Source organism: Leptodactylus fuscus, chromosome 7 (assembly GCF_031893055.1).
Source record: "Leptodactylus fuscus isolate aLepFus1 chromosome 7, aLepFus1.hap2, whole genome shotgun sequence".
NCBI lineage: Eukaryota > Metazoa > Chordata > Amphibia > Anura > Leptodactylidae > Leptodactylus > Leptodactylus fuscus.
The window spans coordinates 149,965,071-149,980,726 of record NC_134271.1 but is presented as its reverse complement, the minus strand read 5'-3'; the positions used below and the strand labels follow the sequence as shown (position 1 = coordinate 149,980,726).

The 15,656-nt window shown below is 45.8% G+C and overlaps 1 protein-coding gene across 3 annotated transcripts in view; it reads right to left on the bottom strand.

Annotated features, from left to right (window-relative positions):
• The window catches only part of SEMA6C (semaphorin 6C), a 148,630-nt gene that overhangs the window by 24,955 nt on the left and 108,019 nt on the right, over positions 1-15,656 (bottom strand). For all 3 annotated transcript variants that reach the window (XM_075283270.1, XM_075283271.1, XM_075283272.1), the window contains exons 7-12: positions 10,345-10,446; positions 9,521-9,611; positions 7,827-7,949; positions 5,063-5,151; positions 1,746-1,963; positions 599-730 (exon numbers count right to left, since the gene is read on the bottom strand). In XM_075283270.1, coding sequence (XP_075139371.1) covers positions 599-730; positions 1,746-1,963; positions 5,063-5,151; positions 7,827-7,949; positions 9,521-9,611; positions 10,345-10,446 — 755 coding nt within the window. The remainder of the gene's footprint in view (positions 1-598; positions 731-1,745; positions 1,964-5,062; positions 5,152-7,826; positions 7,950-9,520; positions 9,612-10,344; positions 10,447-15,656) is intronic.

Below are 15,656 nucleotides of genomic sequence, written 5' to 3'. Positions count from 1 at the left end.
TGTAACCTCAAGCTATTAATCTCCTCAAAGCCTCCAGCTATATAGCTCCACAATCCTTATACTATTTCTTTAAGGCATAAAGTTGTGGATCTTCTCAGAGATTCAAGCTATAGCACTGCCAAAAGCCTCTCCAATATTATCTTCTCAAAGATTAAAGATAGGGGTCTCCATGAACCCTCAAGTTATGGATCTCCTTGAAACTTCAAGCTATGGAACTCCTCAACATTTCAAGCTATGGATCTCCTTCACACCTCAAGCTAGGCATGTCTTTGAAACCTCAAGTTCTCCTTGAAGCCTCAAGTTATGGATCTCCTTGAAACTTCAAGCTTAGGATCTCCCGAAAGCCTCAAGCTTTGTCTCTCTTGAAACACTCAAGTTTCAGATCTCAATAACACCTAAAGCGATGAATTCCATTAGTTCTTCAGGAATCAAGATATGGATCTCCTCAAAGCCTCCTTCTATGGATCTATTGAGAGCCTGAAGCGATCGATCTTTTTTTGAAGCCCAAAGGTGTTAATCTCCTGAAACCTACAAAGCCTTAAATCTATTGATATTCGAGGAGGTGCAATCTATGGTTCTTCTCGAAATCAGCCCTTACCTAGGAACTGGGACTTTATCTTCTGGAATGGGGGTCCAAGCCGATTCAGTGGTCTTTTGCTCTTTGAACTTCCCGTTGAAGACTTTCTCAATCTCATCCATGTAGAAGGCGCACACACCAGACCCGGTGATGCTAGGAAGACAGGGAAAAAAAAATGGAAACTGAACCCAGTAGACCGCGCTTTTATTCATCTCACCTCCACGCCGTGTCCGCCCTTCGGTTTATGGCCGTATATTACCGGATTTTATATAAAGCCTCAAACCTTTAGGCAGGGGAAAAACTTGCTAATGAGAATTTCTGTCCTAATTCTGAACGGCCGTATTAATCTCTCATTTTAATGGCCGCTCTCCCTCGACGGCCATACTCTTGACGCCACGTAGACGCTAATGTGCCTCCCATCCAATAATAAGACGTCCCTGAAGATGTATTCCCTTTATGAGACCATACATTCTGTGCCATGGAAAACATTGATAGAAATGGATTTATTCTCTGCCTCTCCCGGCAGCCATTGGGATGAAGTCTGCGGCCCGGAGAGGAGGCCTCCGGCTCTGGCACCTTGCTCTGATGTATTGCCCTCCATTACCTGCGGTTTCCTTCTTTATAACCTGTAATTTATCGCCCCCGTCTTTATTACGTTTTGTCTCGCTGCCGCAGAGTCGGCCTTAAATCTTCCTCTGAACTTTCCCAGCCACTTCATTTTTTTGTTTCACGGCCCTACTGGGCATCTCCGTACGCTTCTGTTTTGCTTACCTAATCCACTAATAGGGTCTGTAGAGTGCTTGGCTTTTCCTGGACGCGGTCGCGCTCCGTGCAGCCATTATTAGCCGCTTCCTATGCACTCTCGCAGTTTTCATAGCCCTTTGGGGAGTAGCCATTAATATATAATAACCGGGCCGCAGGTGTACGGTGGAGGAGAAGGCCCGATTGCATCATCATCTCTTAATAGCCATCGTTATCTAATCGCGTTTTACGATTCTCTTGATACTTCGCTTTACCTATCTCGAAGTTTGGGCCATGTCATGTTTTCTTTGCTATTCACTTCTAAAGCGATAGTACAAATCCTGCCGATTGCCCCTGGATACAGACTACACAGTGTAGACAGTCATGTCACTTAACGGCATAACTTATTTGGGTGGTCTCGTCTTACCTATTGGGTTGCGTGCCAAAAACTCCGATGACAGCGGGACGGTTATTGATGGTGAGGATGTCACTCATGGACTGGAGGACATCGAAGTAGAAGAAGGAGTCACCGGGGACTGAGCAGTTGAGACGAGCCTTCAGGAAGGAGGTCCAGTACTTCTCCAGAACCCGAGGGGAACCTCCCATGTCGTTCTTACAGACCCTGGCCACTCGGGAAAACGTCACCTGGAAGACATTGGACATGGAGGTTTATTGAGAGGGTAACTCCACCCAATATGTTTCGATAAGGATCCATTAGAAGAATGGAGACGTTGCGTCAAGTTGACTGATAGAGCTTTGGGCAGGTACAATGTTTGGTTGGAACCAAGGCCAACCATCCATGGGGACCTCCTATCTCTGAGGTTCCACTGCTGACTCTCACTTTCTTCTGTATATAAGATGAGCCTCCTATATTGTCGGGGGCCTTAAGTCTTGTGAAGGACATCCCAAACGTAGCAGGGGCTGTACTTAGTTTCGCTTAGGATGTGTGTACCCACATCCTAGTCAGCCCACCCTCTACCGGACGGGCCTGGCCTCAATGGCCTTAAAAGTTCTGGGCTTTTTCCTTAATGTTCAAGATGGCACCGGTTGTACAGATGTCTTGAGCAAGTGAACCCCCAATCGCCAGTATAGACAGTTTTCACAATTCTGTCATATAGTGATAAAATAATACTGCCATATACGGTTGAAATACTGTCCTGCAATGGCAACACAATAATGCCATATACAGTCCATATAATCCTGCCACATAGTGCTAAACCCGCATAATACCATCACATATTGAAAAATTATAATACCGTATATAGTCCGCATTATGCTACATATGGTCTCAAAATAATACTACCACATACCGCATAATCCTGCAATATGATTTCAAAATTTTACTGCTGTGTACACCCCATATAATACGGAAAGACAATGTCGATATAATAATGCTGTATACAGCCAATACAAACCCCTCATACTTTGGAAAAATGATACTGCCATATACATTCCACCTAATACCACTATATAGCCTCAAAATAATTCTGCCATATACGTTCCACATAATACCAATATATAGTAAAAATAATACTGCCATATACATTCGACATAATACCACTATATAGCCTCAAAATAATACTGCCACATAATACCACTATATGGTAGTAATAATAATACTGCCATATACAATCCACATAATACCACTATATAGCCTCAAAATAATACTGCCACATAATACCACTATATAGTAAAAATAATACTGTTCCACATACTGTAATACTATTATATAATCTTGAAATAATACTGCTGTTTACGCTCCACTTAATACCTCTATATAGTGTCAAAATAATACTGCCATATACAGCCCACATAATACGACTAAATAGTCTGAAAATAATGCTGCCGTATGAGTGCCACATAATATCAATATATAGTTTCGCACACATCCTGCCTTCTACAACCCAAATAACAGTACCATAAAATTCTAAAATAATACTGCTATGTATATCCTGCATAATACTGTCATGTAGTCCGGAAATAAAACTGCCACACACAGCGCACATAATACCACCATATACCGCCAGCATACTGTAACATGCACATAGTCCTCCCATAGAATACTCATATATGGTAAGTGTTCCCTGGCTCATGTAATAACAGGGGGTTCTCCTTTAAACTATCTGAACACAGTAAGGAGACTGGGCAGAGAATGGCGGTGCGACGGCCTGGAGGCCTGAGGAGAGAACTTTACTATAGGTCAGGAATGGCAGACAGCCCGCCTAGGCGAGCGCACCGCGCGGACAATGACTGCACCAAATACAAAGAGACAGGACAAGGCCAGGAACAAGCGGCAAGAAATGGCCAAGAATCAGAGATCAATGGAACGGAAAGACTGCGGCTCAGGAGGGCGATGAGGACGGCGGCCATGAATGGAGGATACACACAGGGAACACCTCTAGGGGGCAGCACCACATGGAGCAGACCCCTACTGATCTACCATTAATCTGTATCTAATCCTATGATGTGATACTGCCGGTTGTATATAGAGGTCACACAGGACTGGTTGTATAATCTGTGTGCGGTATCTAATCCTGTGATGTGATACTGCCAGCTGTATATAGAGGTCACACAGGACTGGCTGTATAATCTGTGTGCTGTATCTAATCCTGTAATGTAATACTGCCGGCTGTATATAGAGGTCACACAGGACTGGCTGTATAATCTGTGTGCTGTATCTAATCCTATGATGTGATACTGCCGGCTGTATAGAGAGGTCACACAGGACCGGGTGTATAATCTGTGTGCTGTATCTAATCCTATGATGTGATACTGCGGTTGTGTATATAGAGGTCACACAGGACCGGGTGTATAATCTGTGTGCTGTATCTAATCCTATGATGTGATACTGCGGTTGTGTATATAGAGGTCACACAGGACCGGGTGTATAATCTGTGTGCTGTATCTAATCCTATGATGTGATACTGCGGTTGTGTATATAGAGGTCACACAGGACTGGCTGTATAATCTGTGTGCTGTATCTAATCCTATGATGTGATACTGCCGGCTGTATATAGAGGTCACACAGGACCGGGTGTATAATCTGTGTGCTGTATCTAATCCTATGATGTGATACTGCGGTTGTGTATATAGAGGTCACACAGGACTGGCTGTATAATCTGTGTGCTGTATCTAATCCTATGATGTGATACTGCGGTTGTGTATATAGAGGTCACACAGGACTGGCTGTATAATCTGTGTGCTGTATCTAATCCTATGATGTGATACTGCGGTTGTGTATATAGAGGTCACACAGGACCGGCTGTATAATCTGTGTGCTGTATCTAATCCTGTGATGTAATACTGTATATAGAGGTCACACAGGACTGGCCGCCATTAATCTGTATGCTGCGTCCTGCTGATACGGTGACCAGCGGCCGCGCTCCTCGGTGCCCCCGTACAGATAGCCGCGTCGCCCTCTGGTGCCCGGGGGGGAGATGGCGGGATAAGTAGTATCTGGAGGCGGCGGTGACTATTATCAGCGGCGGCTCAGATGGGGACGTGTAATTGGCTTGTAATGCGGCGCGGCGGCTGCGGCAGAGATAAGAGGAGCTGGCAGGCTGGCCACATGAGGATGGCAGCGTGACGTCAGCGCCCGGGTCCCCCCAGCAGCTGCCGCTGACAGCTCCAGATGACGGGGGATGATAATTAGTCATTAACCTTATGGCCGCCAGAGCAGGAGAGAATCCTCCAGCTTTATTACCCAGACATCATGTGACATCGCCATTTTCCGCCATCACTTACCTTCCCCAGGGTCGTGTACTCCATGGAAATCTCCCGGAAAAAGAAATAGGCGTAATTTCCATATTCTACAGCGTGGATGAAGTGGGGCTCTGCAAGGGGAGAAGGTAAAATGTGAAAGTATGCCCCCTAGTGGTGACATAATCGTACAATGTACAGCGCCCCCTAGTGGTGACATTATCATACAACGTACAGCACCCCCTAGTGGTCACATAATCATACAATGTACAGCGCCCCCTAGTGGTCACATAATCATACAATGTACAGCGCCCCCTAGTGGTCACATAATCATACAATGTACAGCGCCCCCTAGTGGTCACATAATCATACAATGTACAGCGCCCCCTAGTGGTCACATAATCATATAATGTACAGCGCCCCCTAGTGGTGACATAATCGTACAATGTACAGTGCCCCCTAGTGGTGACATTATCATACAGTGTACAGCGCCCCCTAGTGGTGACATTATCATACAACGTACAGCACCCCCTAGTGGTCACATAATCATACAATGTACAGCGCCCCCTAGTGGTCACATAATCATACAATGTACAGCGCCCCCTAGTGGTCACATAATCATACAATGTACAGCGCCCCCTAGTGGTCACATAATCATACAATGTACAGCGCCCCCTAGTGGTCACATAATCATATAATGTACAGCGCCCCCTAGTGGTGACATAATCGTACAATGTACAGTGCCCCCTAGTGGTGACATTATCATACAGTGTACAGCGCCCCCTAGTGGTGACATTATCATACAACGTACAGCACCCCCTAGTGGTCACATAATCATACAATGTACAGCGCCCCCTAGTGGTCACATAATCATACAATGTACAGCGCCCCCTAGTGGTCACATAATCATACAATGTACAGCGCCCCCTAGTGGTGACATAATCATACAATGTACAGCGCCCCCTAGTGGTGACATAATCATACAATGTACAGCGCCCCCTAGTGGTCACATAATCATACAATGTACAGCGCCCCCTAGTGGTCACATAATCATACAATGTACAGCGCCCCCTAGTGGTCACATAATCATACAATGTACAGCGCCCCCTAGTGGTCACATAATCATACAATGTACAGCGCCCCTAGTGGTCACATAATCATACAATGTACAGCGCCCCCTAGTGGTCACATAATCATACAATGTACAGCGCCCCCTAGTGGTCACATAATCGTACAATGTACAGCGCCCCCTAGTGGTCACATAATCGTACAATGTACAGCGCCCCCTAGTGGTCACATAATCATACAATGTACAGCGCCCCCTAGTGGTCACATTATCATACAATGTACAGCGCCCCCTAGTGGTCACATAATCATATAATGTACAGCGCCCCCTAGTGGTCACATAATCATACAATGTACAGCGCCCCCTAGTGGTCACATTATCATACAATGTACAGCGCCCCCTAGTAGTCACATAATCATATAATGTACAGCGCCCCCTAGTGGTCACATAATCATACAATGTACAGCGCCCCCTAGTGGTCACATAATCATACAATGTACAGTGCCCCCTAGTGGTGACATAATCATACAATGTACAGCGCCCCCTAGTGGTCACATAATCATACAATGTACAGCGCCCCCTAGTGGTCACATAATCATACAATGTACAGCGCCCCCTAGTGGTCACATTATCATACAATGTACAGCGCCCCCTAGTAGTCACATAATCATATAATGTACAGCGCCCCCTAGTGGTCACATAATCATACAATGTACAGCGCCCCCTAGTGGTCACATAATCATACAATGTACAGCGCCCCCTAGTGGTCACATAATCATACAATGTACAGCGCCCCCTAGTAGTCACATAATCATATAATGTACAGCGCCCCCTAGTGGTCACATAATCATATAATGTACAGCGCCCCCTAGTGGTCACATAATCATATAATGTACAGCGCCCCCTAGTGGTCACATAATCATATAATGTACAGCGCCCCCTAGTGGTCACATTATCATACAATGTACAGCGCCCCCTAGTGGTCACATAATCATATAATGTACAGCGCCCCCTAGTGATCACATTATCATACAATGTACAGCGCCCCCTAGTAGTCACATAATCATATAATGTACAGCGCCCCCTAGTGGTCACATAATCTTACAATGTACAGCGCCCCCTAGTGGTCACATTATCATACAATGTACAGCGCCCCCTAGTGGTCACATAATCATACAATGTACAGCGCCCCCTAGTAGTCACATAATCATATAATGTACAGCGCCCCCTAGTGGTCACATAATCATATAATGTACAGCGCCCCCTAGTGGTCACATTATCATACAATGTACAGCGCCCCCTAGTAGTCACATAATCATATAATGTACAGCACCCCCTAGTGGTCACATAATCATACAATGTACAGCACCCCCTAGTGGTCACATTATCATACAATGTATAGCGCGCCCTAGTGGTAATATTTTTATAAATCCATTCCGAATTAGCTGCAGTGCCCTCTGGTGGTCCCAGTTTCATAAAATCTGTCAATCTGATGAGGACAGAAACACGTCGGGGCAGGTTCCCATCCTACAGACCTATCACAGCAGAGGGTTTGTTACAGTTGCACCCTAGGAATCTCTCCTGTCCTGTTTGTCGCCATGTATCGGTGCAGGTAACACGTTCCGGCCTTAGACCGGAGCCCAGCGAGGACTGTGCAGAGCGGATACAACTGTAACAAACCCTCAGCTGTGAGAAGTTTCCATGATGGATGTGTCTTACTCTATCCATGTTCCGGGGCCTCACCTCTCAGCCATTTGGAGTCGTACTTGACGGTGCGGAGGACGGGGCTCTTCTCCCCCAGGCTGCGGTATATGACAGCGTCGCTGGCTTGGAAATCGGCCACGGTGGCGGAATACAGATTTCCATCTACACGGAGAGAGAAGAGAATAGGGTGGGGGAGGGCTGAGCGTGCCGGGCATGTAATCTAAACAGTCGGCGCTCGCTGCTGCCGGCGCTTGTACTACTAAGTCAATTAGTTACAGTCTCTCTGAGCGCGGCGGCTGTCTGTGCGAGCGCGGGCTGCCGCTAATAGCCGTACCGTGTATTATTAGCACGCGCCGCACTCCGCCATCACTAGTAATGGAGGCCTGTCTGCCTGATTTACCTACGATCAGGGGCTGACACATAGAAACGCAGCGCACTCCACCCATAGGCTGCCCAAGATGGCCGCCATTACTGCTCCTAAGCCTGGGTCACCTAGCTTTTCCAGAGTCCTGAATGGCTAGGTGGTCAATGAAGGGCAACATGATCTACTGAGGGTCAGTCCGGTGAGAGTGCTAGTCGTAATATCAGATGTCAGGACTCTAGGAAAGCTGGGTGACAACCCTGAGGACGGGCGTAAGAGCAGCGGTATGGTAGGTGATACTTTCTAGAGAACCAGGGTATCTAAGCCGATCACACGTGATTCTGCCTGCTAAAGCAGAGTATCTAAGCCTATCATGTGATACAGTGTGCCTCTTGTGGTCTTTGTCTACCTCCTGTGTGCCTTTTGTGGCTCCTGTGCCCCCTATCTACCTGTTGTGTGCCTTGTCGTGGCCCCTGTGTCCCTTATGTGGCTCCTGTGCCCCATATGTGGCTCATGTGTCCCTTATTTGGCTCCTGTTGTCCCTTATGTGGCTCCTGTGTCCCTTATGTGGCTCCTGTGTCCCATATGTGGCTCATGTGTCCCTTATTTGGCTCCTGTTGTCCCTTATGTGGCTCCTGTGTCCCTTATGTGGCTCCTGTGTCCCTTATTTGGCTCCTGTGTCCCTTATGTGGCTCCTGTGTCCCTTATGTGGCTCCTGTGTCCCTTATATGGCTCCTGTGTCCCTTATGTGGCTCCTGTGTCCCTTATGTGGCTCATGTGTCCCTTATGTGGCTCCTGTGTCCCTTATATGGCTCCTGTGTCCCTTATGTGGCTCCTGTGTCCCTTATGTGGCTCATGTGTCCCTTATGTGGCTCCTGTGTCCCTTATATGGCTCATGTGTCCCTTATGTAGCTCATGTGTCGGTTCTGTGGCTCATGTGCCCCATATGTGGCCCCTGTGGCCCTTATGTGGCTCCTGTGTCCCTTATATGGCTCATGTGTCCCTTATGTAGCTCATGTGTCGCTTCTGTGGCTCATGTGCCCCATATGTGGCCCCTGTGTCCCTTATGTGGCTCCTGTGTCCCCTATCTGCCTGTTAGCTGCTATGTCCCTTATGTGGCTCCTGTGTCCCTTATGTGGCTCCTGTGTCCCTTATGTGGCTCCCGTGTCCCCTATCTGCCTCTTGTCCGCCTCGTGTGGCTCCTATGTCCCTTATGTGGCTCCCGTGTCCCTTACGTGGCTCCTGTGTCTCTTGTGTGGCTCCCGTGTCCCCCTATCTGCCTCTTGTCCGCCTCGTGTGGCTCCTGTGGCTCTTACGCGCCTCCTATAGGTCAGAGATCTTCTGCGTAAGCCACACTGGGCCCAAATCTTACCTGCAAAGAGGGCGACGCTGGCCTGCTTGGTATCAAATGGGCATCGCGCCTGCCCATTAAACTCCTCCCCTTCTTGCTCGAGGGTCTTGATCTGGGGGAGGATTACATATGTGGGTCATACGTGTCACATGAATTAAGAGTACCCCAAATATTAGGAGAATACGGAGGGTGATCATTAATGAACCCAAGATGTGGACCCCGGCACTGACCGGCAGTGAGCACTGATGGTATGTATCATCTGATCATAGAAGTAGGGATTGTGTGCCATCCACCATGGGCAGATCTCCACACCCACTCTGATTTGTGATTGATGGGTCCTTACAATCAGATTGGATTCTGAACAGCCTATATTCGGGGAGGGGGGGGGGGGGGTCACATACTTTTAACTAGTGGGTGTTTTATAACAGCTAAAAGCCTCTTTGCTGCACAATAAATACATGAAAACCTTTTTTCTCTATCCCATTCCCGTGAGAAGATATATGGATGGAATTTTAATATCCAAATCCCTATGATAACACTTCCTGTCAGATCTGCCAGGACAAAGTCTGGGTCCAATCCTGCTTGTACTGAAGCAGGTATTATGCGGACATTGCTATAGCTGGTGCCAGAATCCTCTCACTATTCCAATAACTAGATGATGTGACAGGAAGTGTTGACAGAGGGACATTGGAGCCGCATTTTCAAGTAGTGATATCTCGGCACCGGAATATGATAATAATATGCAATAAAAGGGGTTTTATATCTAACCTTCAGGACATTTCCTTTAAGGGGGTGGAGTAGGACTACCGCAATGATAAATAAATAATACCGCCATGTTTGCTCACCTTGTAGTTCCGGCACGTGGGGTTAAAGGAGTTGGTGCCGCAGGCAATGAGGGTCTGGTCGTTCTTGGGCACCAGCACTTTGATGTAGTTGTAGCATTCATCCTGTGACAGAGACAGAAACACATTGCCATTCAGGATTTGGGAAAGCTGGGTGGGAATGGAAATGTACAGTATACAATGATATAGCGATGAGCGAGCAATGTTAGCCAGGCAGAGATCGGAGATACAACTGCAAGGTGTAATAGTAATCCTATTGACCCAGCTTTCCCAGAGACGGATAAAACATGGCCGAAAGGCCTTTTACATAGCCCTGGCGGCTTCCTGACTTCCGCCATTGCCCCATGTGACCACGAAATTCCATTAATGCACCTTTCAATTCGCCGTCTTTGTCGCCGCCGTCACTACTAAATTCAGTCCGTGTTTCATTCCCCTTTGGTAAATTTGCTCCTTTTTCCGAATGCAAAAAAAACCAATCACCGGGAGCCTCAAGAATGGCGCGGCTGTGAATGAGAGAATCCCGCTTTTATCTTAAGCCGAATCGTTACTCAGCAACCGCGACTCGTGTCCAGATCGTATCAATGAAAGATGGAGCAAAACAATGGCGGCTCAGCCAGAGCCCAAATCTCAATTATCTCGGAGCGTCCGCGTTACAGAAAGAAGAAACAGGTTCGGTCATCTTGCCCCGGGCGGCGGCCTGCTCGGCCCGGCACCTGATGGGTTACTTTGGCAAACAAGGGGGTGTCAAATGTGGGAGCGGTCACGTATGTGTTGCCATTCGTGATCAGGGCTTTGTCAGGTGCTGGCCCTCCAGCAGGTGGCGCTCATGGGGGGGCCTTCCATCACTTTTGATGTCTTGAAAGCTTTTTGATTGATACGCTCTCGGTAATCGTCGCCAGTCTCTCGTGAACTGCAGAAGCAAAAACATCCTTGCATCGTCCTTTCCAACCTCTACTGATCCTGGTAAAGCTGGGTGACAGAGGGGCCATACTGTAACCCAGCTTTACGACTCGCATATTGTATTGCCTTTCAGGGTTCTGGGAAAGATACATTCAGGTAACCGATGCTCTCAAACTTTTTCAAAGACAGCTTGAAGGGTCGGTGGCCACCTCATCTGTCAGTATTTATATCACTTCGCCCCGACACCAATAATTTTGATTTATCCTTGTTGAACACCTTGAGGGAAAAAAAAATCGATAAATCCTATCAAGAGACCCGATAGATAATGAAAACGAATGAAAAGCTCCAAAAATCGATGTAAGCCAATCACATCCTGACAGGGCTGATTGTTAAAAAGCACCACCCGATTCCCCACCCAAAAAAAAAGTTCACTCCACTGCTTGACAGGGGGATAATTTATAAAGATATAGGTATGATTATTAATATGTGTGTTCCTAAAGTAGAAGAGGAGGTAACCTGTGTCTCCTGATGAGATAGAACAAGGCAGGAACAGGACAAAGACAGGGCGGGTCAGACATTCACCTACACTGATGACATCTAGAAGGGCTGGCACAGGACAAAGAGAGGGAGGCCTAAACTGATGCCATCTAGAAGGGCTAACATAGAACAAAGAAAAGAGGGGGTTGGATAGTGATTGACCTACACTGATGACATTTAGAAAGACTGGCACGGAACAAAGAGAGGGCGGGTCAGATAGTCATTGACCTAAACTGATGCCATAGAACAAAGAAAGAGAGGGTTGGATAGTGACTGACCTACACTGATGACATCTAGAAAGACTGGCACGGAACAAAGAGAGGGCGGGTCAGATAGTCATTGACTTATGCTGATGAGATATAACAAGGTTGGCACAGAACAAAGAGAGGGCGGGTCAGATAGTCATTGACTTATACTGATGACATCTAGAAGGACTGGCACAGAACAAAGAGAGGTTAGGTCAGATAGTCATTAACTTTTGCTGATGAGATACAACAAGGTTGGCACAGAACAAAGAGAGGGCGGGTTGGATAGTCATTGACTTATACTGATGACATCTAGAAGGGCTGGCACAGAACAAAGTGCGGGCGGGTCAGATAATTATTTGACCCGCCCGCACTTTGTTCTGTGCCAGCCCTTCTAGATGTCATCGGTATAAGTCAATGATTATCTGACCCACCCTCTCTTTGTTGTGTGCCAACTTTGTTATACCTCATCAGCATAAGTTAATGACTATCTGACCTAACCTCTCTTTGTTCTGTGCCAGTCCTTCTAGATCTCATCAGTATAAGTCAATGATTATCTGACCCGCCCTCTCTTTGTTCTTTGCCATTTTTTCTAGATCTCGTTACTATAAGTCAGTGATCATGACCAGCGCTCTCATTGTTCTGTGCCAGCTTCTCTAGATCTTATTGCTATAAGTCAGTGATTATGACCTGCCCTCTCTTAATATTTTCCCAGTCTTTCTAGATCGCATCAGTATAGATCAATGGCTATCCAACCCGCCGTCTTTGTTCTGTGCAAGCCCTTCTAGATCTCATCAGTATAGACCTACCCTCTCTTGGTTCTGTGCCAGCCTTTCTCTATCTCATCAGCATAAGTCAATAAGATCTAGAGAAGCTGGCACAGAACAATGAGAGCGCTGGTCACGATCACTAACTTATAGTAACGAAATCTAGAAAAAAAAATGCAAAGAACAAAGAGAGGGCGGGTCAGATAATCATTGACTTATACTGATGAGATATATTAAGGCTGGCACAGAACAAAGAGAGAGCAGGTCATAATCAATGACTTATACTAATGAGATCTAGAAAGGCTGGCAAAATAATAAAAGAGGGTCGTTTAAATAGTCATTGACTTATACTGATGAGATATAGAAAGGCTGGCACGGAACAAAGATAGTATGGGTCATAATCACTGACTTATACTGATGAGATCTAGTAAGGCTGGCACAGAACAAAGACAGGGCGGGTCACACGATCATTTACTTAGTACTGTGCCGGCCTGTTTATATCTCATCAGGATAAGTCAATGATTAGGAGACCTGAGGATTATTTTCTGTGCCAGCCTTACTAGATTTGAACAGGATAAGTCATTGATTATGACTTATATTTTCTTGAAAGCCTTAATCAATGACTTACATTATACTGATAAGATATAAAAAGACTGATACAGAACAAAAAAAAATTAGGTAATAATTATTTACTTATACTGATGAGGTCTAGATAGGTTGGAAAAATAGAGAAGAGTGGTTATAGTCATTGACTTATACTGATGTGATGTACAAAGGCAGGCATAAAACAAAAAAGGGCAGGACGTGATCACTTCCCTGTTCTGATGAGATAGAAAAAGGCTGGCACAGAACAAAGAGAGTATATGTCATAAATATGGATGCGATCTAGAATGTCCGCCATAAACAAAAGAGGAAAAGGTAGGTCATAATCATTGACGGATACTGATGAGATCTAGAAAGTTTGGTACAGTACAAAGAGGGCAGGCCATACAAAAAGTGCAGGCCATAATCATTGACTTACACTGATGAGATCTAGAAAGGATGGCACTTAAAGAAAAGAGAGGGCAGGCCATACTCGTTGACTTGTGCTGATGAAATATAAAAAGGCTGGCACAGAACAAAGACAGGGCAGGCCGTAATCATTGACTTATAATGATGAGATCTATAAAGGCTGGCACAGAACAAAAACAAAGGGCATATCTAAATCATTGACTTAAACTGATGAGATCTAAAAAGGTTGGCACAGTACAAAGGAAATCATTGACTTATACCTTATACTATATACAAAAAGAGGAGACGGGTCATAGTCACTGCCTGATGACCTATATAAAGGCTAGCACAGGACAAATGTAGTATGGGTCAAAATTATTGACATACTGATGAGACCTAAAAAGGTAGGCGCAGTCCAAAGGCAGCTCAGGCCATAATCTGAGGAGATTTGGAAAGAAGGGCACAGAACAAAACGAATGCAGGTCATAATCATTGTCCTATACTGATGGATCTCGAAAGTCAGGCACAGAACAAAGAGTGCTGGCCATAATCATTGCCTTATACCAATGAGATCTAGAAAGTGTGACGGAGGGCAGGTGATAATTATTGACATATACTGATAACATCTAAAAAGTCTGGAACAGTATAAAGAGAGCGGGCCACAATGCCTTATACTGATAACATCTAGAAAGTCAGACGCAGTACAAAGAGCGAGCTGGCCAGAATCACTGCCTTGTACTGAGTCCATCTTGAAAGTCTGGCATAGTAAAAGGACAGTAATCCATGTCTTATACTGATCAGATCTAAAAAGACGAGTGTAGGATAAAGCAATATGGGCAACAAACATCTAAAAAGGTAAGAAAAGACATGCCATGTCTTATCCTGATGACATCTAAAACAGCACAATGCAGGACAGTCCATACTCGGAGAGATCCCAGAAGAGTAGGCCAAAACCTATACCTTATGCTGATGAGGCCTAAAAAGGCTGGCACATTAAAAAAAAATCTTAAGGAACCACAATCCCTGTCGTAGTAGAAACCATAATTCATGCCTTATGCTGATGAGAACCAATAAGGCTGGCACATTTAAAAAAAACCTTTAGGAACCAGCATCCCTGTCGCAGTAGAAACCATAATTCATGCCTTATGCTGATGAGGCCTAAAAAGGCTGGAACATTAAAAAAAACCTTAAGGAACCACAATCCCTGTCGTAGTAGAAACCATAATTCATGTCTTATGCTGATGAGATCCAAAAAGGTAGGAACTGAACCAGAGAGCAGAAGCCATAATCCTGGCCTGGTGCTCATGAGCTCTAAAAGGTAGGCACAGGCCTCTATAGACTGGATGTATAGATCATTAGGTCTATGGCTATCCACGACTACGGTACGGGTCAGTGGTGAGGTCATGAGGATTCGTTCAGGCCCACAAAATGGCCTCCTGTTCTCCACACAAGCGACAACAGCTGACTAGTCAATTATTTTGCCCGATTTCTCTTTCTTGAATGTACAACCAGCAGGTCGAATCAAGCCTGTATTGTTCGAAGGAAATTTTTGTGAATTATTCTAGGCTCCCTATAATAAACCCATTTTATACACAATCTGGGCGTCGATGTTGGCCATTGTCCGGCCATCTCTATCGCTCCACCGCCTTTGTGTTCAGGTCCGTCGCCTGTAACACCTTCACCGGTAATTCAGCCTCGACTAAAACGGCTTCTCCGAAAGCCCTGCAGCAAAATTCCACTTTTTATGCTATTCGCATTGGCGTCCAAAGTGTCACAGCTTGACTGCTGTCCACTTAGCTGGGGCCCTACACTTTTAACTCCGTAATGATATACGGTTCTGTGAAAAGTGCTGCCCTGCGGAGTTGTGAGGAATAAT